General features: G+C 44.2%; 1 protein-coding gene and 1 long non-coding RNA gene across 8 annotated transcripts in view; one reads left to right on the plus strand and one right to left on the minus strand.

The window, feature by feature from the left end:
* The window catches only part of LOC137538597 (uncharacterized), an 887672-nt gene that overhangs the window by 539297 nt on the left and 322419 nt on the right, over nt 1–25956 (plus strand). The window lies entirely within an intron of this gene.
* The window catches only part of KCTD15 (potassium channel tetramerization domain containing 15), a 98473-nt gene continuing 91379 nt past the window's right edge, over nt 18863–25956 (minus strand). Inside the window, exon 5 of the mRNA XM_068260873.1 lies at nt 18863–24811. Coding sequence (XP_068116974.1) covers nt 24659–24811 — 153 coding nt within the window. The 3' untranslated portion in view covers nt 18863–24658. The remainder of the gene's footprint in view (nt 24812–25956) is intronic.

A 25956-nucleotide genomic window follows, 5' to 3' on the forward strand; every position in this document is an offset into this window, starting at 1 on the left:
GGCGTAGTTTACGAGCAACCCTGGTGTAGTGTACATATCGTAGTTAAGGGCCAATTTAGGGGGAAGCCAATTAACTTATCTGTATGTTTTTGGGATGTGGGAGGAAAGCAGAGTGCCTGGAGGAAGCCAACGCAGACACGGGGAGAACATACAAACTCCGTGCAGATAGTTCCCTCGAACCAGGACCCAGCATTTAACCACTTAAGCCGCATGGACATGATAGTCAGGTCCAAGCACTCAGCCAGGTGTGGCACACGATCATGCCCGCTCCCAAAGCAGGAAGAATTGGTGGAAGGGGGACATGTGTCCCCTGAGCCAATCCTTGCCTGTTTATTGAGAATGTGCCAGTAACAGCGATCATTGTCTAAAAATGCATACAGGAAGTACATTACTTCCTGTAACGGTCATGTGTGCACGTGAAACCCCATCCCCCGACTGGAGCAGTGATTGGTCAAAGGGATCATGCGCTCCCTTGACCCCTGTGGCTGCAGGGAACATGTGATCCCTTGGCTAAGCAGTGTCCTCCCAGTCCCTCAGTGATCACCATTACTGCTCATAATAGTGAGCATTGAAAATAAAAAAAAAACTTAAAGTAAAATAAAAAAAAAGATATTAAATAGTGTTCACAAGTGCCCCATATTTTCCCCCACCCCAAGGCAGCAATGATTGGTGCAAGGGCTCATGAGCCCCCTGCACCAATCAGTGTGCCTGAAGGTTTTTACCCATGATATTTTTTTCGCGGTTACTTTTTCTTTGCGATGGGCAACTTTATTTGCGACTATTGATCGTTTTTACAACATTGTGTGACCTGGTTTAACGAAAATTAGTGAAACACTGCTTAGCTATGTGCTGCGATCTCTGAGTGACCTATCGCTCAGATCCTCATCCGCCATGGTAATCTTACCACCATTATTGAAACAATTGTTTAAATCATTGTTTACGCCGTTATTACCATGGTAGTAAAGAGGGATCAGGGGCATGATCGCTGGTTGTGGTGATTCCTGATCCATCCTTGACAGGGCTACTTATTTTATACTTGAATGATGACTCTTACAGCCAGTAACAGTGATCCTTCATAAAAACAAGTATAAATGTTAGGTAACTAATAAGGCTTTGTTGAAATGTGCGTGAAATTTCATGCAATGCGCAATCGCACTTAATACCGCAGTTTGCAAGAATAGCAAAATCTAATTACAGCTGCATGAAACCGCAATGTGTGTATGATCCCCATAGACTAGTAGCTGTGGCGGCAGTAAATGGTGGACGTTGCGTGCGCTAAAACGTGCAAAGGATGCAAAGAATTGTCCATGGGAAAACACTTCTCTGTAACTGCGCCTCTCTCACAGCAGTTTTCAGTTACCTCAGATCTGTGTTCTGAGGTGACAGAGGCTGCTGTGAGGCGTCATGTAAATTTGGGCGCATTGCACAACGATAAATTTTGGTGCCGCCATAGGCACTCATGTAAAGTGCCGCTAACATAAATTCGAGAGCCAAAGTCGCCCAATAAAATAGTGGGCGATGGGACTTCCCACTGTAGAAACTGCAACTATAAATATAAAAATAGCAGGGCCAAGGCACCCATAGCCGCAGTTTCTATAGTGGGTGGTCTCGATGCCCATTATTTTATCGGGTGACTCCAGAGCCCAAACCTACTCTTGTAGCCAGTATTAGCGACGTTTTACACGGGCACCCATGGCGGTGCACATTAGTGTTAAGTACAGATTGTGGAGGATTAGTGTTAGGACCTCATCACATAAAAATAGGTAGGGGCAAACTTAATCCATCATTCAAAGAAAAAAAAATTCAATTTCAAAATTATGATCAAACTTGGGAAAGTTTCAGCAAAAAGTGGGTGTTTTGTAGCTTACAAAACACCCACGTTGAATAGCCCTTGTTGTTAGCTTCCCATGACACTTGTGGTCTTTTCCCGCTGTCCAGAGTCTTCTGAGACTATGCCTGATGTTAAATGCCTGATAGATGCCCAACTAGCCATCAACTGAGACATACGTGGTATTATTTTAACTGTGATAAGTTGTAGAATGGATTTTAGCGTGTTTTAGGGTTGAGGTCAATGTCTTGTAAATTCTTTTTAGTGACAAACTGAATCAAAAGCAATAAAATCTTTATTTTCATACATGCTGTACCAAAAATGAAAAGCCTGTAAAAAGAAAACAAAGAATTTAAAATGGCATACATAAATTGTTACCTTAGGAACTCAGCTTTTTAAACATGTATGCCATAAGGGTATATCACTGCTATTTTTGCAAATAAGGGCTCACAATTAATGATAGGGTACAATGAGAAAACAAAAAATACAACATGGAAAAAATTCACCTTTATTTCCAAATAATTTATTGTTATACATTCACTAGGGACATAATTTAAATGTTGTGACAAGTTGGCAAATACAATGGGCCTGATTCACAAAGCAGTGCAAACTGTTTGCACGCCAGTGAAAATCCCTTTATCACGCCTAAACTCTGTTTTGGCGTGATAAGAAGAAACTCGCGCGAAATTCCCGCGCGCAAAGTTTTGCGCGCTCAGCGCGATGCGCCCATTAAACCCTATGGGCGCTGCGCGTGCAAAACTTTGCGCGCGATAAAGAGCACAAAGCTAACTCAGCGGCGCAAAGGTTATCACGCCTAAAGTCTTTTAGGCATGATAACTAAGTTACCACCGCTTTGTGAATCAGGCCCAATGTGTGGGTGTTTTCTATGATAGCATTGTTTATTTTAAAACTATAATGGATGGAAATTGAGAATTTTTTATCTTTTAAAATGCATAGAGCAGGGGTCCCCAACCTTTCCCGGCCCGGGGACCACTTCCTGACCAAATTTTTTTCCGGGGACCGCCGCGGGGGGGGTGGACGTAGGGCTGGCGAGGGTGCAGTGGCATAGCTAGCATAGTTGCCCCAGTATAGGGTGTTTAGTTGCCCCAGTATAGCCATTACAGTGCCCCAGTATAGCCTGTATAGTGCCCCAGTATAGCCTGTATAGAGCCCCAGTATAGCCAGTATATTGCCCCAGTATAGCCAGTATAGTGCCCCAGTATAGCCAGAATAGTGCCCCAGTATAGCCAGAATAGGGCTGGCGAGGGTGCAGTGGCATAGCTAGCATAGTCGCCACCAGTATAGGGCGTTTAGTTGCCCCAGTATAGCCATTATAGTGCCCCAGTATAGCCAGTATAGTGCCCCAGTATAGCCAGTATAGTGCCCCAGTATAGCCAGTATAGTGCCCCAGTATAGCACCCCAGTACCCCAGTATAGCCAGTATAGTGCCCCAGTATAGCCAGAATAGTGCCCCAGTATAGCCAGAATAGTGCCCCAGTATAGTGCCCCAGTATAGCCAGTATAGTGCCCCAGTATAGCACCCCAGTACCCCAGTATAGTGCCCCAGTATAGCCAGTATAGTGCCCCAGTATAGCCAGAATAGTGCCCCAGTATAGCCAGTATAGTGAGCCAGTATAGTGCCCCAGTATAGCCAGTATAGTGCCCCAGTATAGCCAGTATAGTGCCCCAGTATAGCCAGAATAGTGCCCCAGTATAGCCAGTATAGTGAGCCAGTATAGTGCCCCAGTATAGCCAGTATAGTTCCCCAGTATAGCCAGAATAGTGCCCCAGTATAGCCAGTATAGTGCCCCAGTATAGTGCCCCAGTATAGCCAGTATAGTTCCCCAGTATAGCGCCCCAGTACCCCAGTATAGTGCCCCAGTATAGCCAGAATAGTGCCCCAGTATAGCCAGAATAGTGCCCCAGTATAGCCAGTATAGTGCCCCAGTATAGCGCCCCAGTATAGCCAGAATAGTGCCCAAGTATAGCCAGAATAGTGCCCCAGTATAGCCAGTATAATGCCCCAGTATAGCCAGAATAGTGCCCCAGTATAGCCAGAATAGTGCCCCAGTATAGTGCCCCCGGATAGCAAGTATAGTGCCCCAGGATAGCGCCCCGGTATAGCCAGGTGGTGGTCCCTGCCGCTGTTATTACCTTAACAGCGGCCGCTCTCCCCTCTTCAGCGCATGCATTTATTTAAGCAGCATATCTCCCGGCTGCTCTGTGTGATGTGACAGGAAGCAGGGCAGCGGCTTCCTGCAGCGGCGATATGTATCGCTGTTACTATGGTAACCGAGCCCTTCTTCCTGCGCATCACACAGAGCAGCCGGGAGATACGCTGCTTGAATAAATACATGCGCTGGAGAGGGGAGAGCGGCCGCTGCTAAGGTAATAACAGCGGCGGCCGCGGGGACGGGCGGGAGGGGGGTTGAAGAGGACAGTCCTGCGGCCCGACTGGGAGCGTCCCGCGGACCACCAGTGGGCCGCGGACCACAGGTTGGGGATCCCCGGCATAGAGAATAAAATGATTTGTAAAAAAAAAATCACCCTCAAAAAGCCTAAATGGCGGCAAAAAAAAAAAAAAAAAAAGGATCTAGATCATTTAGGTGTGATACGTAGTGATAAAGTTATTGATGAATGCGTGGAGCACTGGAATGTGAAAATTCATCTCGACCATAAGGTGAAAACAACCCGAGGGCTGAAGTGGTTAGAGGGAACCTGAAGCGAGAAGTACATGGAGGCTGCCATATTCATTTCCTTTTTAACCCCCTTGGCGTAATGATTCTTTCCAGATTTTAGGATTTACTAGCGGTACAATTTTTTTTGCATCCTTTCAGACCCTAAAACCTGGAAAAAATAATGTTACCAGGGAGATCTGCACAGCATCAGTAATCACTCACCTCCCTGGGCTCCCGCGCTGCAGTTATGCCTCCATCCTACGGGTGGCGCTGCAACTCTAAAGTGAGATTGCCGGCTGTCGTCATGACGACAGCCAGCGATCTCACCAGGAGGAAGCAGAGCCCCAGAGGACGGAAGAAGAATGGCATCCGACGTCGGGATCCCTGGGAGTTATGTAGAAACGCTCCCGCTGCGCGCTATACTCTGCATAGAGCCACCGGCGCCTACCACGAGCAGAGGTCGGAATTACCGCTCTGAGCTGCAGTTTTCCACCCCGACCCTAGCTCGGGGTTACAGCTAAGGAGGTTAAGCAATACCAGTTGCCTGGCAGTCCTGCTGATCTCTTTGGCTGCAGCAGTGTCTGAATCACAGACCTGAAACAGATGAGGCAGAGGATCAGGAGGACAGCCAGGCAATGTGTACAGTTTAAAATTAAATAAATATGTCAGCCTCCATATCGCTTTGACTTCAGACTCCCTTTAAGAGCCTGAATGTTTCTGTTGAGACAGCAAGCTGTGTCCTGTAGTTCTTCCACAAGCACAGGTATCGCTTGCTGGTGTCCCTGGTGACATGAATGCAGACACATACTTACTGCTTCGTTCGTTATAAATATGTAGGTAAAATGTGACGGGGATCCTGCCTATTCTCATGAAACGCTGACATGGAATGAAAGCAGCACAAATATGAGCCGTGTGCCGCAGGCTCTCTCGCTGAATACAATAAGCGCTGCAGCCTGAAGCCTTTGTTCCTCTGCAAATGGCCCCGCCATGGGTCAAACATTGCTGCAGGGCCTCAGCCACCTTTCATGTATTTCTTTTGCCAAAGGCAGAGAAGAGATTGGACTTTAAACTATGCAGCAGCAGGCTTTGGTCTCTTGACATGTACAAGAACAAAATTATTCATTAGTACAGGCCTTGTTTTGTTGGGCAGGCTGTTGCTGCAGTCGTGGGCTGAACAATGCTGGGATATTACAGAGCAGGCTCAGCAGATACCCGTATGGAGCAGTCCTAGGTATTTCACCTGCTCGGCAGCCAGGGGTGTAACCACTGGGGGGCCCAGAGCTGTAACGGAACCCCAAATACTACTTCACTCCTCCGTTGAAGAGGTCCTCCTTCAGATCAAGAGTCTTGGTGGCTACTCTTGTTATGGGTGTGGAGATTACAATGTCCACACTCGTTTTATGACCCTTGTGAGATGGGCTTCAAGCCTGTATGGGTTACCAGGGAGGAGTAGGTAAAAGAAAGTGGTGAATTGTTGGGGGTCCCCATCAACGTTTTGCTGGGGGACCCCATTATTTGTAGCTACGTCCCTGTCGGCAGCCATTTATAGCTGATAGAAGAAGAGCCCGATATCGTGATATCGGAGGGGTAGGTGACCACAGAGCACTTAATTTGGGTGCCAGGTTTGACAGTCCGCTAGTAGACACACATGCAAATTAACGATATTCGGGCCCATGATGCATCAAGTCTGATCCAATTACCTGTATGCTTGTGTCTGGTGTTATTCGGAGACTACTGCAGCCAGAGATCAGTAGGACAGCCAGACAACTGGTATTGTTTAACAGGAAATAAATATGGCAGCCTCCATATCCCTCTCACTACACGGTCCCTTCAGATTTTATATCACCTGGAAACCCTCAAATTGTACCAACTGGGAAGTATCCTAACTTTTCTAGGAAATAGTGTCATACTAAGGAACAAAACTGGGGTGAGGACTATGCCCACACAATTCCCTACTTCATTGAGCTTAAATGATTGTTGCCACTGGATTAAATTCTGATAAGGAGTCCAAAGTATGTTTTTCACAGTGGAACATCTTTTTCATAGCCGATCAGTCCAATCCTGGTCAGTTCACAGGCCTGGTGGACCAATCAGTGGTCAGAGCAGAGGTGAAACATTTGAAATCTAGATTGTGTGGACAAGTCTCGTTGTCATCAGACCACGGCAGAGGTACGATATGTCCTCTCTGATACCTGTCCAAGCAGTGCCAAGCAACGCCCTCTATAGGGGTTTAGGCAACTTCTCGTAAAAAGGGTGTATCAAGCTTTCAAGCTGACACAGTGTTCTTTATAAAGACAGTATTGAAGCAATAAACCACCGGCGCTCTGTCTAAACCTCATACTTTATTGACAGTACGCAGACGACGTTATTGAAACATGTCACGTTAATAGTTAATGTCTTTTCCTAAAAGCATTCCTGAAATGCAATCTGCATAATTTTCTTTAATCTATCAACAATTAGAGCGTAATGACTGAAAGGAAAATATCCAGCCTTGTACCGTGGGCAGCCAGGATGTGGTGTCAATCACGGCGGATAATGATTTGCACCGAGATTCTTGTGCTGGGTGTGGGCACATACATGTCCACAAAGCCATTGCTGAAAACCCCCAGCTTGATGTCAGGGGGACTTCCCAGCCTAAGCATGTGCAGGAGAGGGCTTAGCATAGCCTACGGCATTCTCTATCCATCCTCCTGCAGACAAGACGTAGGAGGCAATTTATAGAGAAAATCACACTACAGCCCCCTCCCCATCAGTCTCACTACCAGCTTTAGAATGCAGAAATTCAGAGTACTGTATATGGTTACTTTAATTAGATCAAAATCAAGTGGAGAATGTCCCCCCCACCCCCGTCCCCAACCATGATCTGTCATTTTTGATCTCTAAAGGTAGCCATACACTGGTCGATTTGCCATCAGATTCAACCAACAGATAGATCCCTCTCTGATCGAATCTGATCAGAGAGGGATCGTATGGCTGCCTTACTGCAAATTACTGCAGATCACAATTTGTGGAGGCGCCGCCGCCTACCCGCCAGCTATACGTTACCTGATCTGGCCGGTGCGACTCCCCCGGTCTCTGCTGTGTTGTTCTCCGCGCTGGTCTCCGGTCCGGCTGGCTTGCTTCACTGAACTTCCTGTGCAGGGGAAGTTTAAACAGTAGAGGGCGCTCTACTGTTTAAACTTCCTGTCGGGACAGGAAGTTCAGTGAAGCTGCAGCCCTGGAGCCCGGAGCGGAGAAGAAGACAGCGGAGACCGGGGGAGTTACGCCGGCCGGAACAGGTAATGTATCTCCGCTGTATTGCGTCGGTCGTCGGGCATTCGAACGCCGCTATCGACGCACTCCCGACTCGCCGGCGATCGAGAAAAATCTTCAGCACGGACGGATCGACTGGAACGATTGATTTTGGATGGAAATCAATCGTTCTGTCAGCGTTTGCGCAACGATTTCACAGCAGATTCGATCACTGTATATCGGCGGGAAAATCGTTAGGTGTATGGGCCCCTTAAGCCAACTTCGGGGGACCTGAACCAGGAGCATAACAATAGACCCTGCAAAGGATGCAGCTGCAGGGGGGGGGGGGGCAGAAGCCACAGGGGGCCCCGTGGGGGAGAAGTTTATTTTTCCATCCTGAGAGACTGACAACTAAGGGCATGGAAAGAAAAAACTTTCTGCTCTCTGCACAATTTTTCTAATGACTGCATCTGCTCAGCCACTGATAAGGAATCCTACAAAGTTTTGCAGACAGAGATTTGTAGACAGTCCCTATTCAGTGTTCAGCAGGGTCTTGTGTACAGACTGTTCAACTCCCAGACTTTCTACCCCTCCCCAAGTGCAGTGTACTGTAATGATGCTTGAGGAGGGAGGCCCCATCCAAAGTTGCGCAGGGGGGGCCCAGTGATTTCTAGTTACTACCCTGACCTGAACGTTTCAGCATGGCTTAAAGAGCGAGAAAGGGATTTGAAGTGGGTGGGGGTTGATATTGTTAAAAAAAATTGTAATCAAAAAGGCTACCCAAATGGCTTTCTGTGATTGGTTTTGTGCACATCAGCTCTGATAGGACAGGAAGTGTTTGCAGTAAGGACTTGTCGCATCTAATGGGCAGATAACAGCACAGGTGTGAAGATCCCATCCGAACGCACCTGTAACTGTCACCTTTGGGTGACATGGCTGGCTCAGGCTGCACAGATGCAAAGTCAGCTGTATAACTGACAACGTTTTCTGTTGCTATGCAGGGGGGACCATGGAGCGGCGTGTATGTGACGTCCCGTGGGGGAGCGGCATGCACAATGGAGTCAGTCGTTGTTTGGCCGGTCGTATCTCTTGTGGGTCCGGGGACCTCCGTACACTCGCCTGATTATCGGCGGAGGCAGTGGTTATCAGCCACCTCAGCTGTATGGTTTATAAGGGTGCCCATACATCACTCGATATTGTGGCCCGAGAATTGGTCATGCAACATGGCCACCCAATCAAACCGATCAATTTGCTGCTGAAATCGGTTGGATGGATCGATTGGGAATGGTGGAAAAATTTGGGGCAAAAAGGGCTCGATTAGGTGCTGAAATCTATTGGAAATCTTTGTGCAGTGTACCAGATTAATGGTAAATCTGGGCATACATTGAGGGATGTATCACCATCTTAAAGGGGAACTGAAGTAAGAGACTGCCATATTTATTTCCTTTTAATCAATACCAGTTGCCTGGCAGCCCTGCTGGTCTATTTCTCTGCAGTAGTATTTGAATAACACCAGAAACAAGCATGCAGCTAGTCTTGTCAGATCTGACTTTAAAGTCTGATCTGCTGCATGCTTGTTCAGGGGCTAATAGTATTAGAGGCAGAGGATCAGCAGGGCTGCCTGGCAACTGGTATTGCTTAAAAGAAAAGAAACATGGCAGCCTCCATATACCTCACTCTTCAGTTGTCCTTTAAGTAACACCGTTATAGGCAGCAGCAAAGTAAGTCATGCATGCAACAATTTTTCTGACCAATCCGATTGCTTTGATCGCTTCTGCCAAACATCTGTTGCCCCAACATATCCAGCTGATTCACTTTCAATAGATTGTGAGCAGCTTATCTATTGGCAGTGCGATTGGATTTGTTGGAAACTTCCATGTCGGGTGGCATGTGCAGAGAAGGGTTACCATAGAATTGGGTCCAAGGCAAGATAAAATGTCTCCTCCTCCTATACACCTGATTTCTTTGGTAAAGTGAAATGGGGCATGGAGATGACAGAAGCTGCTGGCAAGGCCCCTGGAAATCCACCAGGCCCTAGACACCTGCCTAAGTTGCCTTCTGGATAATCTGGCTCTGGGCATGGGATCAGTGACCCCATGACACTGCACTGAGGATTGTAAGTCGTACTCCAGTGGTTTGAGAGGAACAGAGAAACGAGGGGTAGCTGTCAGCTTAGGGAACAGCACAGCAGTTTGGTGTACAGTCTATTGGTAACAGGCAACAGACGAGGAATTCCACACTTTGTCAAACTGGTAACTTTTATTTAAAGCTTTCTCTTGAAGTGGGATACGTCCTAAATAAAAGTTACCAGTTTGCAAAGTGCGGAATTCCTCGTCTGTTGCTAATTATATGGGATCCTGTTCCAAGTTCCTGCACTGTCATTCACTTGGAGTGAGCAGTATTTTACCATTGTATCTATTGGTAACAGAGAAGTCCAGGAAAATTATTGACAAGCAGATTGTTCTCAGACCTCTTCCGGGTGGCAACATCAGTGCTGCATTATGATTGCATCCTGGTTCATGGGGCTATCTGGTGCTGATTTACCACATTAGGACTTTTGCCCTTTGATAGCATTTGTGGCTTGATTTAAAAACATTTAGACCAATATATAGCCTGATGAACCTGGTGCCCATGTAAGCTTTCCTTTCTGAAATCCATCAGTCAGTCTGTATTTATTGTACATCCCAGACAATGGTGTACCTAGGGAATTTGACACCCCGTGCTGATTATTTGGTTGTTTGTGGGGGTGTCTGTAAATAATCAATAGTCTAGGGCTGTGTTTCTCAACATTTTATTGGTATGTACCCCTTTTAAAACCCTGTACTTACCAAGTACCCCCTAGCATAGTAAACATTATAGCAAGTACCCCTTGACAAATATATATTTAAGCATAGTACATTATAATTGGTTCTAAACAATTTCCAAGCATTTACTATTGCTTTTAATTAGCTACAATACTAATTTGGTGTTGTTTAAATAAGATTTATCATTTTCTAAGGCTCTAAATTTGTTGTTCTTGGTGAAGTATATCAAGCCCGAGTACCCCCTGGAACCATCAGAAGTACCCCCTGGGGTACGCGTACCACACGTTGAGAACCTATGGTCTAGGGGACTCTGGTATTACAGCAGCCAGTGCACATGGCTGCTAATGACAGGCAACTTCTGAAGCACTAAACACATCATGCCACCTCTCCCTGCTAATGTCCCAGCTGCAGCACAGCAATCATTCTCTCTACTCACCCTGCTGCTCTGCACATTCCCTCACTGCAGGCTGTGTGTAGAGAGCAAGGAAACACATTGCTCACAGGACAGGAAGGGGTGCTACATCTAGTGCAGGAAGCAGTACAGTCCCCTGCACTGCCTGCTGCTATTTTCCCGAATGTTGCCCGAACTATGAAAAAAGGTCCCAGGTGGATGAACACAGTAGCTGTGCACCACAGCGGCACCCCTAGCCATTGCTACTCCCGGTGCTGTGAGCACCTGCAGCCCTGTGGCAGGTACGCCACTGATCACAGAGCCACAATGTTTTACAGTCCTATCCTATGTGGCCACTATAGAACTGGACTCTCCCACATATCTTATATTCACTCATATGCTGTGACACATTTATCAACATGTTACAGGGGTGATTGTTATGTAATCATAAATGCCAGATTAAACAGGTGGCTTTTCTGTTTTATTTTAAACGCCTCCAAGGTTGGAGCTGTCTTGATTGGGTGTGGAAGGTGTTCCAAAGGTTTGGGGAAGCATGACAGAAGGCTTTGACTCCAAAGGGTTCGGTCAAGTTATTAGATCCTGTTGATCAGAGGTTGTGGGAGGTGTGACACAGTTGCAACAAATCATTCAGGTGTCTGGGGCCTAGGTCATGTAGAGAATTGAATGTTAGCTATGGGTAGCCAGTGTGGTGAACAAAGGATTAGCGGTATATGGCAATGGCAAGGTAGGATCGGTGACAGCCTCGCGGCAGCATTCTGTACTAGCTGCTGGCGGTGTAGGTCTTTATTTGGAAGGCCTGCATAGAGGGAATTGCAATAGTCCAGCCGTGATGTGATGAAGGTATAAACTAGGGGTGGAAGATCCGCTGAAGGAATGAGGTGCTTAATTTTTTGTAATTTTCCTTACGTAAAATGTATGGGGCCTCTTGCCAGATTACCATATTTACTCGCGTATAAGCCGACCCGCGTAAAAGCCGAGGTACCCACTTTTCCCTCAGAAACCAGGGAAAAGTTATTGACTTGTGTATAAACCCCCTCCTCAGTATAGCCGCCTCCAAAGTAGCCAGATGTGTCCCCAGTACAAGTCAGCCCCCCTCGACATAGCCAGATGCTTCCCAAGGATGATACAGCTGTGTCTCAAGACACCACTAGATGGCGTCATAGATATGAGACAGTGATTGCCGCACAAGAAAAATCCCAGATCATTGCACCGCTGACATGTTGCTTGGGCGCTCCACTCCACAAGCCAGGGGACACAGGCAGCCTTGAGCAGCTCACTCTGCACACCATTTTGCAGGGGACAGGGGCATGGAGCCAGCTGGCAAGAGCAGGATCACTAATGCACAATCCTAAACTCCTCTGCCAGTAACAAAACCTGCTCCACCATTCGTTCTGCTCCACTGACTCGCATATAAGCCGAGGGGATAACATTTCAGCACATTCTTTTGTGCTGAAAAATTAGGTTTATACGCGAGTATATAACGTATGATCCCCTTCCATTTATATTTTTGAATCACTGGGCTGCAATAAATGTGTTGTAATCTGGCATTAGTCTTTGAATAGATACAGAAATGTTTTTTTATTCCCCCCAAAATAGCAGAAGTTGCTTTTGGTGTTTAAATGCCTAACTACAGAGGGTTTTAGCACAGCATTGGCTGATCACGTTGTCTTCATTAGGCAACACACATCACAGGTACTTTCAAGACACACATTTTCCCTTTGAAATGCAAACAAGGTAGGAAATGAAGGTATTTGATGAGTTTGAGACACTAAGGCCCCTTTCACACCGTGGGCTGAAGGCGATAAATTTGCTGCCTGCTATCAGCTGCTCCTGTGCACCGGCCAGACGATTGCTTGCTCTGGGCACGGACCGTGGAAAGATGCCCCCCCCCCATGTAGTCACATTTGAGCATGGCCGTTCTCAGACGTAACATGTCGCTTTTATTGCTGCCTGGTAACACACTGCGTGTAAAATGATGACACGTGAGGTTGCAAATTCTGGCATTTAGCTGAAGGAACCTCTTGGCCGGCAGACGCGCTGCTGAACTGTCCGAGAAATGTACAGTTCAGCCGCCCTTGTGAAAGAGGTCTCAGGTTAGACGGTACTGGAGAATATAACAAACTGGCTTATTTTTAGGTGACAAATGGTTGCATATTGAAGGCTCCTGAAATGTCAATTTGCACACAGGCTCATTTTTTTGCTTTCCGGGATGCATTAAAGGGAATCCAAGGTGGGAGTGACATGGAGGCTGCCATATTTATTTCCTTGTAAACAATGCCAGTTGCCTGGCAGTCCTGTTAATCGTCTGGCATGCATGTCTGAGTAAAAACCCCGGAACAAGCATATGGCTAATCTAGTAAAACCTCAGTCAGCTGAGTCAGAGTACCTGATCTGCATGTTTGTTCAGGTTCTATGGATAAATGTATTAGAGGCTGCGGATTAGCAGGATAACCAGGCAACTGGTATTGTTTAAAAGGAAATAAATATGGCAGCCTCCAAATCATAAGATCCCTTTAAATTTAAGTTTGTGCTATAGGTGTTGCAACAGCAGAAACACAGAGGATTCAGAAATTCCCACTATATTCTGATATGATCCAAGTAGGAGTACAGAGTTTTCTACCAATAGCACATATCTTTTGAAAAATCTATTTTATTTGGCCAAATAAGTTTGTACTAAAAAGAACACAGTCAAAATACAAGGAAAGACTATATGGATATTAAACAATAAGAAAAGTATAGGAGTTAAAATAGTGGTAATGTTTCAGTCTTGTTCTATAAAGCTTTCCAGTCTTAGCAGTATCAGAATTTGTTTGTGCTGGATTGACTAGTGTGGTTCTGCATTAAAGGATACCCGAGGTGACATGATGAGATAGACATGTGTATGTACAGTGCCAAGCACACAAATAACTAGGGTGTGTTCTTTTTTTCTTTCTCTGCCTGAAAGAGTTAAACATCAGGTATGCAATTGACAGTTTCTTTCTGGGTTGTGACCGGGTCAGACTATAGCATAACCCTCACTGATGAGGAATTACAGCCATACAACACTTTCCTGTCAGTAAATGGCTTCTGAGAGCAGGAAAGAGATAAGAAGGGTAATAATTCATAGATTCGAGCTCTGACATACTTCAATAAAGGGGTCATTGAGCAGAGACAATGAAACGGTAAAAACTTAAAAATAAGATTTAAATATAAAATAAAACTGTGAGTTATCTAAAAAAAAGGTAATTTTTAGGAGAATGAGGATAGATACAATTGTTTTTCTCATCAGTCTATTTTCACATCGGATGTCCTTTAAGCAAGGCTACTGCCCGAGGGAAAGAGCTGTTTCTATGCCTGGAAGTTTTTGTTGCAAATGACCGCTATCTTACACCTGAAGGCAGAAGCTGGAAGAGTAAGCAGAGAAGCTGGAAAAGTAAGCAGGGTGGGAGGGGTCAGAGGAAGTACTTAGGAATTGGATAAGTAACATGTTTTTAATTTCATTTGATCTATCCTTATTGCTGATATTTCTGATGTGTTTGTTTAACTATTTTCGGGTCTGCCAATAAAGACAAATTGTCTAAAAAAATACTGCTGGGGAATTGGAGCAGGATGAGAGGGGTCAGAGAAAATCTTGGGAAAAATGGAGTGAGCAGGGTGGGAGGGGTCAGAGGCAATCTTGGGAAGATGGAATGAGCAGGGTGGGAGGGGTCAGAGGCAATCTTGGGAAGATGGAATGAGCAGGGTGGGAGGGGTCAGAGGCAATCTTGGGAAGATGGAGTGAGCAGGGTGGGAGGGGTCAGAGGCAATCTTGGGAAGATGGAGTGAGCAGGGTGGGAGGGGTCAAAGGAAATCTTGGCAAGATAGAGGGGGCAGGGTAAGAGGCAATCTTGGGAAGATGGAATGAGCAGGGTGGTAGGGGTCAGAGGCAATCTTGGGAAGATGGAGTGAGCAGGGTGGGAGGGGTCAGAGGCAATCTTTGGAAGCTGGAGTGAGCAGGGTGGGAGGGGTCAGAGGCAATCTTGGGAAGATGGAGTGAGCAGGTTTAGAGGCAATCTTGGGAAAGTGGAGTGGAAAGGGTCAAATGCAATTTTGGGAAGGTGGAGTGAGCAGGGTCAGAGGCAATCTTGGGAAGGTGGAGTGAGCAGGGTCAGAGGCAATCTTGGGGAGGTGGAGTGAGCAGGGTGGGAGGGGTAAGAGGCAATCTTGGGAAGGTGGAGTGAGCAGGGTGGGAGGGGTAAGAGGCAATCTTGGGAAGGTGGAGTGAGCAGGTTTAGAGGCAATCTTGGAAAGTTGGAGTGAGCAGGGTGGTAGGGGTCAGTGGCAATCTTGGGAAGATGGAGTGAGCAGGGTGGGAGGGGTCAGACACAATCTTGGGAAGATGGAGTGAGCAGGGTGGGAGGGGTCAGAGGAAATCTTGGCAAGATAGAGGGGGCAGGGTAAGAGGCAATCTTGGGAAGGTGGAGTGTGCAGGGTGGGAGAGGTCCAAGGCAATCTTGCGAAAAGTGGAGTGGAAAGGGTCAAATGCAATTTTGGAAAGCAGGAGTGAGCAGGGTGGGAGGGCTCTGAGGCAATCTCGGGAAGGTGGAGTGAGCAGGGTGGGAGGGGTCAGAGGCAATCTTGGGAAGGTGGAGTGAGCAGGGTGGGAGGGGTCAGTGGCAATCTTGGGAAGTTGGAGTTTCCAGGGTTAGGGGCAATCCTAATCACCGTTTCAGGGTTTCTGGATCGGTTTTTTTTGCTCCTGTTTCCGCCACACTAGCCATAGTTTGTGGTGATGACTTTACAGTGTGAGCTTTGCCGCTGCAGTCGTTGGTTAGTTTAATATTCTCTCTCTCTAAAGCAGGTATTTGTCAGCCATGTGAATTTAAAAAGTCATTCGATCCACATGCATTTTAGTGGGGTACTTTTTTAAGGTATTTGCAACTGCTTTTTTAAAAGGGAAAATGACGCAAACTAGATTGGAAGTATTATGTTCTTGTGCTATATTTCAGCTGAAAAGCAACATGAGCAGTGTATGTGTGTATAGTGTATGTGTTGAGTGTGTGTGTATGTAGTGTGTGTGTGTGTGTAAGTGTATGCATGTGTGTATGTGTAGTGTGTGTGCTAATGTCTAGATTGAAAAAAAAAAGTACAGTATATTAAGTTTAATTTTTTATTTTGTACATCTGCAGCACAAAGGAAGTTGCAGGGCATGATGGGTTTTCTTTTTTTCTTCTTTACTTTCCCCTCAGACTTAACTAATGCAGCCTGATTGGCTGAAGCCTCTTTACCCCCCACACCTCTGTTCCTCTCTGATTGGACAATATTTCTCATGCAGAGACAATGCACTTTTTACTGCAGAGCTGGGTGGGAGTGTCTGAAGACTGGGAAGAGGGTCAGCAAAGCATACACAGAAAGAGCAAGGGAGGAAATGATATCAGGATTGGCTTCGAAATGGACAGTCAAAATGGAAAATCCTAAGAAGGATTTTCTTTTTTATTACTATAGAAAAATCACTACAATAAAAATGTGGACAGTGCAATACAGTGGGCTCCTGATATCTTCCTCTGCTGTTGCAGAGGCTACAACCCCCCCCTTTAAAAAAAAAGTGTATGAGGCTGCATGGCATGTCATTTCTGTGGAGCACATAGATTATTGCTGGGTATATATTTTTCTTGACAAGTGCTGCAGTCTGCCCCACCAGCTGACCATTGTGCCCCCCCAAAAAAATCTAAAGCTGGAACCGCCACTGATTCCAAATTTTAATCACTCTAGTCTCTTACTGTAAAGATCCCCTTTCTGAACAGGATGTAAAATCTCCTTTCCTCCATATTTCCTGTTCCCTTGTCATTTGAACAGGTAGATAGATCATTTGCCAAGCAATTTTTATGTTGCCTTTGTATATCAATTAGATCACCTCTAAGGCTTTTATTTTCTAAGTTAAAGAAACCCAGTTTGCCCAGCTTTTTTTTGTTTGGTCAGTGCGAGCTTCCATCATTTTGATTAATTTAGCTGCTTATTTTTGTGCCTGTCCTAAAAAGTTGATTGATTCCCTGAAATGTGGTGTTCAAAACTGTATTCCATACTCCAGATGTGGCCTCATAATAGATTTTTGCAGAGGACGTAGTATGCTAGCATCACATACTTTTTATTTCTTGTTTTACACACCCCAAAATGTTATTTCCTTTAGCAGCTGCTGCTTGGCATTGAATATGGTCGCTCATTATCAATCCAAAGTCTGATGTTCCCAGTTGTATGACATTTAGTTTATTTGGATCCATGATGCATGGCTTAAATTTCATATGTCATATGGTTGACCATGTTGTCATCCTGTGACGATCCTTTGTAATATGTCACTACCCTGTTGAATGTTCATATTTCTACATAGATATGTATTCTCTACAAAGATGGCAACATTAGTTGTTGATAACCTAGTTAATGGAATACAAAGTAAAGGGAACTGGACCCATTACTAACCCTTGCATGACCTCACTGCTAATAGTTTCCCTTTTGAGTATCATCCATTTACTAGTACTTGTCTTCTGTCCCTTATACAGTATTCTACTCACAAACACATATTTTCTCCTAGTCCCTGTAGCCTTAGCTCAAATCAAAGATAGCTTTATTGGCATGACCTAGATTCATACAGGTATTGCCACAGCAAGGGGAAAAAGGGGGACATGAAAGGGGGTGGGGTAGCGGGACAATGGCTAAGCAGTCTGTGGACATTTTTAGGTTTACAGTTCCGTTATGCTCCTCTCAGTCTGTGGCATGCTGTGATGCATGCTTCTGCATCAGGCTGTGGGGAGCAGTGTCAAAAGCCTTTGCAAAGTCCAAGTATATTAACATCTATTGCTTACCTAGATTTGTATTCACCACACAGACAAGACCTGTCATTAGTAAACTCATGTTAATAATGTGAAATGAAATTAGTCTTTGCTCCATAATGTTGAATAGTTTCTCTTAGGATACATTCATGTTACACACAACTGATGTTAGGTCCATGTACAGCAGCGTTTTGCTGATTGCCGGGATCAACAAAGCGCTGTGACAAGTAATCCTATGGCAGTGCTTGCAACACGATTATGATTTGCAACGATCGCAAACGTGCTGCATGCATTGAAATGAGAATCACAAAGCACAATTGTGGCAAAATCTCAGAAAATCGCAATGCAAAATTATTTTGCGAATCAAAGTGTGAATACCATCTTTTTACATCTCTTTTTAATTCTAGGTTTACAATCAATTTTTCTGATTTTAACATTTGAAAAATCTGACCAATGTACCACACACACAGGTGTATTTTTTTCTCTACTTGAAAACTCAAAGAAAATTGCTTGGGTGTGTACTGTATTTTAAAAAAGTTGACAATCTACCCTACACTATTTAATTTTTATAAAAATTGATCAAAAAAATCCACCACTCTCGACTTATATAGAAAAAAAAGGGATTTCTTGCGCAAATAGTTTTTTTTCCTGAAAATCCGATCATTTTTATGGAATTGCCGTAAGGTTTACAGGTCTAAAGTTTCCTGACTCTGATTTTTTTTCCTACTTGAGGGGAAAACATCAGCTGTATGCCAGTCCTCAGCCTTTGGAATTACTCATGTCCCCTAGTACTTCTAAAGATAAGTGCTTCCACACTGCGCATGTGCAAGTCCAGGTTTGAGCATGCGCAGTGTGGATGTGCCCATATATGGAAACACTTGGGGTCATGACTGCTTCTGAACCTTTCAGAGGACTCCCAAAGACACAAACTTTGAATTGGAGGAAAGCGAAGGAATGAGGGTACAGAGAATGGACCGGGAAGCATCTATGGGATCCAGAGCCCTCCCTCTACATTGGTGAGTATTTAAGTCTCTCTTTTTATTTTTATTTAAGGTCATTTCATTTTTGCTTTCAGGTGTACAGCATAACCCCACCCCCTCCAAAAAAAAAAGACAAAGGACCAGGAATAATTTGCTCAGAAAATTCTTTCTTCTGTTTACTTTACAGAAATGTTTATGGCATGAATTACTATATTAGAAATATGTATACACAAGTTACATGACAATATTTTTTTAAAATAATGTATAATATACAATTCTACATAGAGTTTATGTACAGATCTGATTGCAGCACCTGACCCATACAGATATAAAATAGCAGGACATTGTGTAACGGGCCGTCAGTCCAGGCCATGCTGGAAGAACATCTACAGCAATAGAGGACTCCCAGATATGTAGTGTGGTTCACCCAGGTGTGGCTGCAGCACTTTGCTGATACGTTGGGCCTTCATTACTACGTATTTCCTAAGATGAAGAACATGAGCCTTTCTAAAAACCCAGGCAGGACCTCTTTAAATGCCCAGCTGTTAGGCGACAAAAGCTTAGCAACCTTACTCCGGGTCACGTTGCAATATAGCGATGGAAGCTGATTGTGTGTCCATCACCGTCCCCGTGCAGCACCTGCAGGCTGGCCTAGATCTATTAAAGAAAACTTCTTGCTGTGATTGTTGCATCTGACTGCAATACCACAAACTCTAATTCAATAACCTTTCAGAAAAAAACAAGAAGTTGAAAGGTTAGTGAATAAGCAGTCCTGCAACAGACAGCTAATAATGCCAGTTGCTTGCAAATTTTATGCACATTTTCTGGAGCTCGGGACACTCAGATGCACTTGCTGCTGATTTTGACTGGCTCAGATCCTTGCTACATACAAGTTGCACGCAGGCTGGAATTATTAGAACCTATTTGACTATCTGTATCTGTCAGTGTAGATACACAAAACCGGTTAAAATCGGCGCAGGTTTCAAATGCCTGTGGGTTTTGGCGCCAAGTGTTCCACAGCTCATTTAGCAGCCTTTTCCAGAGGAGGGGGGGGGGGGGAGGAATTTATCCTGATACACAGGTTGGTTTGCTCTGAAAATCCAAGCACTGAAGACTCAGGCCTAGGCAGCGCCTGGATTTAGTATCCGCAATGAAGACAACAAAAGGTGAGTATAGGGAAGGTTGTTGGATAGAGTTAGAATGGTACAGGCTTTCAGTACGCACTGAAGCCTGAATTACAAGGGAACAGTTTTGGCAGTCTAAGTTGCCTATTTAACACAGACTATAAAAGGATACCATGCACACATCATCAGTGAGACCTTTCTTCAGTATACTCAAGGATATTGGATTTATTATTTTGATTTTGAACTATGGGTTACTTTGTGCAGATGACACTCGCTGTGTGTTTTTCAGCCTTTTTTAGCATAGTGGAAATATGAAGAGTTGCTAAAAAAAATGTACAGAAGCATTCAAATGTACTGTACGTTTTAAGAAACCTTCACTAAGGTCCAATGCAACCCAGTTGAGAGACACAACCTCTTGATATGGAATAAAAGACGACTTTTAACCTAGAACAATTGTTCTTCAGGTCAGGAGAACCTCAGTAAGTCAGGCCTATTGTAACCCTCTGCAGGGTGTGAGGAATGGAATACAATGATCTGTTACATACATTAGCTTATAATATATAGGTGCACGTTGAGAAGACAAGTACCATTTCAATCCAGGAGGTTATAAATGAATGGGTTTGGTGGGAGGTTCAAGAAGAAATATGTTGTTTACTGGTAATATATGGTTACCTTACCCAAAACTAACCGGGTAGGTCCTAAAGCATCTACTGGATTCTTACATCTGAAAAGGACATCAGCCAAATCATCTCTACACCAGACTTACTGCGCTCAATTACAGTAGTCTTTGCGAGAAAGTCACTTGATTAGTGTTTGACTTTTCATTTGCTTTAAACTGAAGAGCATATAGCAGAATGAAGGAGAGCGCCATACCCCTTGGAAAGAAGGAGGTAAAGCATCAAACATCACAATGTGTATCCAAAGTGCCAGTCTATCGAGTACAGCACTGTGTAGTGCCTGTATGTACCTGTGATAATCCTTATACTGTAGGAACCCTGTCAAGGCCTTACATTTCTGAATCCCTGACTTCTTCTGTGCCAAGACCCCCACCCAACCATCAAAGCATTGGGCACTGAAGACCTGGAAGCGGTTGATTCATGGACTGCTTTTGGGACTTTTGGCAGGCCTTCACACAAAAACGGGTCAAAACTATATTACAGTCATCATCATTTGTGTGCACCAAAAGCTTGATCTGATGATGATCAAATGATGCCTGTAGAGTAAAGGTAGCCAAACGCTTTGAAACTTATGTCTGCAAATGGTATGGTGACAAGCAACTATAGCCAGCATACATCTGCAGACTAGCCCATAAAGTCTGTGTTGCGGTGTATGTCATTGTAGCAGTAAATTCAAACCACCAGGTTGCATGCAATTACCCCACCCAATATACATACCACCTCCTTTTGGCTAAGAATGGTTGTTTGGCAAACAGTATAACAGGAGGGCCACTCAGTTTGGCAGATGTTTGAACAAATTATCAAGTCTATGGTTACTCCATGCAAGAAGCCACACACCTGCTCAGGGGCTGCATTGTAAAGAACACAGGAGGTGTTGTGCACTCGTAAATTTCAAACACGCACTGAAATATATACAAGCTCACTTTGGGTATACTTTGTGATGTACAGAGCCTCCTGAGTCTCTCAAACTGGTCAATGTAACTTCCCATCTCAATCAAACACCAGTAGGAAAACTTAGGAGTAAAGAAAAGGACCACAAGCAAAATCAAGATTTGCATACAAGCGGGCCTAGGGAGTCAGGTCTCTGGTGGTGCTCCTAGAGAAATCTAATCTGTGAACTGGTGGGGCTTGGCCTAGTCCAGTTTTAAATGCAAACATCACCTGGCAGGTTTAGACACACAGGTGAAAAAGGTTAATCTGCAGGTATGACCACATTTATTAGACCCCAAGTAGCTAGTGCTCTTCCAGCATTGTGAAGCAATGGACATGATCTACTAAGGATCTCCTGAGCTGGAGAATATGGACAATCCTGCACACCCAAAACAATCTACAAACATTCATTTCATATGGCTGGGAAATGAATGAAATAACATTTGTGCTACCGCGGGCAGTGCATGGTTTCCATATGTGACCCAGCAAACATGTCTACTAATAGGGCACTTTTCTACTGACCACAATTTGATGTTTGTATCACATGGCCACCAGAGATGGTCAATGAGATGAATAGAGTCAATGCCAGATTATAAAATTCTGTATGCAAATTTAAGGAGCTTAAAAATGGAGCAGTCAATTTCCACCTTGGCAGGATTCCATTTTTTGAGCTGCATACATTTGCACACAAAATTGAACTGGGAGCTGCCATAGACGTACATTTATTACATCTGTAGCGGCACAGTGGCATTTATAGTGAAATTTGTGTGTCAGCGATAGCTGGACCCCGAGATACTTATCCCTCTGAGTTGCTACGATTCGGAGGGGAGTAGTATTTAGCTCCACCTGTCATTTAGCTCACTCTGCGCCCAACTGACCGGGTGGTGAGCAAATATGTACTCAGGGAAGAAACACCCAAGGATAAATAAAATTCAGGCACTTCGAGATCTTGGCATGATTATTGGCTTGACGAAGTATGCAAGAGACCGAGAAACACGCCGCGAGCCACTGTCTGAATAATTTTTGCTTTACTAATTGTGTCATCAATTGAGGTAAGACGCCTCTTTCCCTTTCATAGTTTTATTTATCCTTGGGCACCTCTTCCCCACATTGTGTTCTATACCCTCCTTTGGAAGGACACTGGTCTCCAGCCTTATATGGTACAGATTAGGTCATACCCTTTTTGCAAGAGTGCCCACATCAAGACTCTTCCAGTTACCCCCAAGTGAAGATGGGTTTAAGATCTCAATCGGCTCTATTGGTTGGTTGCTCCCTCAGCAACTTCATCGTGTAAGTACACTTCCTACTCCTTCTTTCAAATTTTAGTTTTAAAAACTCCAGGCCAGGCTTCCAGAGCCAGTCAGATTGTTCTTTATTCCCCATCTTGAGACAACCTTAGTAAATTAGGCCCAGTGGGTGAGTCAGTCACAGGTGCGCCAAAAAAAGTGTTTGAGTTTGCCTCCTGAATTTAGGATTGTTGTATCCACACCTGTCTGTATATAATTTCCTTCAATTAGGATACAGGTCCAGCATAATTCATTTTCAATTCTTGGCTTTGCAAACAAATAATTACTACTGAGTAAAACAATTACATAAAGAGGAATACAAAAAGACTACTAAATCCTTAATTTTAGTCCTTCATTGAAGACTGCCGTTTTAACTTTTACAGTACACTTTATACCCATTGTCTTAAGAGGGTTTAGGTAATATTAAAGATAGTTCCATCTACATGGCGGGCTTTTTGACCTATGGACATTGGCCAAGCCAATGTTCACACATATACATTGTGGGATTCATCTGCTTTGCTTCAAGGTCGAGGATAAGCAGAGCTGAAACATTCTCATCAGCCAGTGCATAAGCTTAACACAGTTGCTACAACTTTATTTGAGCAACCGTGCTAATTCTTAACCTCTACTGGGCTAAGTTTGGCCATGTACACAAACGCGGGCTGGTTTCATTTATAAGCTTAGAAGCGTTTTCTTTTGTTATTCTTTTGCACAACGTTAGTGTTTCTGACTGTGTGGTTGGCCTGTAGGGAAAACTGGGGGCTGAAGTTATATAATCCCATCTTAGAGGGAACCTGTCACAGCTGACTGTCTAGGAAGCCGCTTCAGTTCTCCAAGGAGAGATGCCAACCTCTGACTTACTGGCCACGTGTTATACCTGGACAAAAGATATTACGCAATAGCTACAATTTCATTGTCTGGAAATCGGTCAGAGATCTTGGCAAGCCAGTGTGAAAGCTGCTTTTGAGATAAGTACTACCAGTTATAAGGGATTTCCCTGTAGGCTTTGTTCACACAGGTATCATTCGCAAAAACCCAGATGTTACCATTTATCAAGTCCAGATAATGATAATTCAGTTTAAGTGTCATTCAGGCATCCATATTCATTCAAATTTAGCCAGTGATGCTGGTTTTGATGCAACACAAAGTGAGGCAAAACGAAATCTTGTCTTGGACGCCTCTGTGAGTAAAGTCACTCTTTTCTAGTGTCAAGGCCAGGCCTGTAGCAATCAATCTGCTGTAGTGACATGCGTCAAATGTCCAAACATCTGTGTAAACAAGACCTTAGCGGGATCCCATTGTAGTTTAAAACAAAAAAAAGTTACTAAAAGCCTCAAATACACAAAAAGAACTGCATTAGTTACATTATGGACAGTCCAGTCATTGTCATTAATAATTTTTAGTGCTCTTTTTTTGTCCAATGTGTCAAAATTGCCCATTCAAAAATCTGTCGATTCAAGTCCTTAATCTTTTTGTAATTTTTTTCCCACTGCTGAGGTATTTCAGGTAATTGCAGGGAGTGGTTGACTTGATGCCTTTAACAGAATAAATCTCGTAGCTTGTTCTGGCTTCTTCCAAATGTCTTTAATGTATTCTTTTAAAAATTGATTCCCCCCCTGAATACTTTCAATCCTCCCTGGAATGCCTAGGCTGCAAGAATCCCATCTGGGGAACCCAATTCCATTATACGAGACTTTCGTCTTTACAGCACAGCTGTTGACTTGAATGCCAGTCCTTGGATTCTCCTTCTCCGAAGACTGGGCTTGTCTCGCTGGGTGAAGCTGATTTTTTTTTTAATTAGAAAATATCACAAACTGGCAACAAATAGTCATATCAAGTCTATTAATACTGGTAAGCAGGTCCCGAGGTTTTTCACATCGAGGACTTTAAAACACTTCATCGGCGACAATGGTACATCAAGAAGAATCAGTCCAGAGGCTCCTGTTTTATCCTCATTGTATTTGGCTGTGCCCGTCTGTCTTCTCGGCACAAAACGTATTCGCTAAACTGTGAGGAGTCAACTCCACCTCCGCAAGAGGCTGCCACGTGGAATCCCTTTTGAAACAGTCTTTCGAGAACCTGCAGGACAAACACAAGAGTTAGCTCTCTGGAAAAACAATATGGTCACCAACAATTTTCAAAACCATATTATAATTTATTAAAGGATCAAGGATTTTCCAGCCATGGCTCTTGGCTCTGTTTCTTGTCTTAGTAATTGTTCATGTCCAGGACCATCAGAATTTAGTATACAGTTCAACACAAATGCTAATTCCAGTTGACTGGAATTTTCAAAGGATAAGAACTTTGCTGTGGGTTACTCAGATTCAGTCTATTTTCTGGAATTTATTTCCACTATCAACTATAGTTCTTTACCTCCCAACCCAGAAATATAAACTTCATTTGGAAACCTCTCTGTACTTGACTATTGAAGTTCAAAAGTAAAAAAAAAACAAAAAAAAACCCAGACAGTGGGAGGCAAAGTTGCTGTCAAAATGGAGTGGCTCTTCTGAAGATGATGGAGACTTAGATAGAAACCTCAGCATGATGTTATTGCTGGTACTTCAGAGGTCTAAGCCAATCATAGAGTGGTGGGAGAAATATACTGTATACACTATATGTGAGGAGAAACGATGCAGCACTCTCTATGCTTCCCATAAAACTTCACTTTTACTTGCCTGTAATTCGGCTGTCCTGAATTATGCATCGGCGTAAATAAATGAGGGGATGTGAAATTATGGTGGGAAACATCTGCACCTCTCCTGCTTGTCACCTCTCCCTGTGCCAGAATATGGTGTGATCTCAGCTTAGAGGTACAGTTACTGTTTGGCTTGTTGGAATTTTTTTTATTGCAAGCAATTAAAAGTTATGAGGGATCATATAGTGAGTGTCCCCCATATAGCGAGTTTCTTCTCATATATAGCATACATCAGGAAGAACAGGGCCCCCCTCCTTCAGTCTCTTCAGTCCCCTGCTGTTCTATATGCTTGTTACACTGTAAGAGAGGCAAAAAAAAAGGAAATATACCACGCTCTGCCCCCAGTACCGGACAGTGCTGGATACTGGAAGCTTGATTCCAAACGATACTGAAGAAAATACAAAGATGGTCCTCTTGGTCCGAAACATGTCGGCATAAAGTCTAATTAACAAGTGGACAAGTGCGACCATCTTTGTATTTTCTTTACTATTATAGAGGCCACATAAGCAGGAAATTAAAAACAAAAACA

The sequence above is a fragment of the Hyperolius riggenbachi genome, chromosome 11, assembly GCF_040937935.1.
Source record: "Hyperolius riggenbachi isolate aHypRig1 chromosome 11, aHypRig1.pri, whole genome shotgun sequence".
Classification (NCBI taxonomy): Eukaryota; Metazoa; Chordata; class Amphibia; order Anura; family Hyperoliidae; genus Hyperolius; species Hyperolius riggenbachi.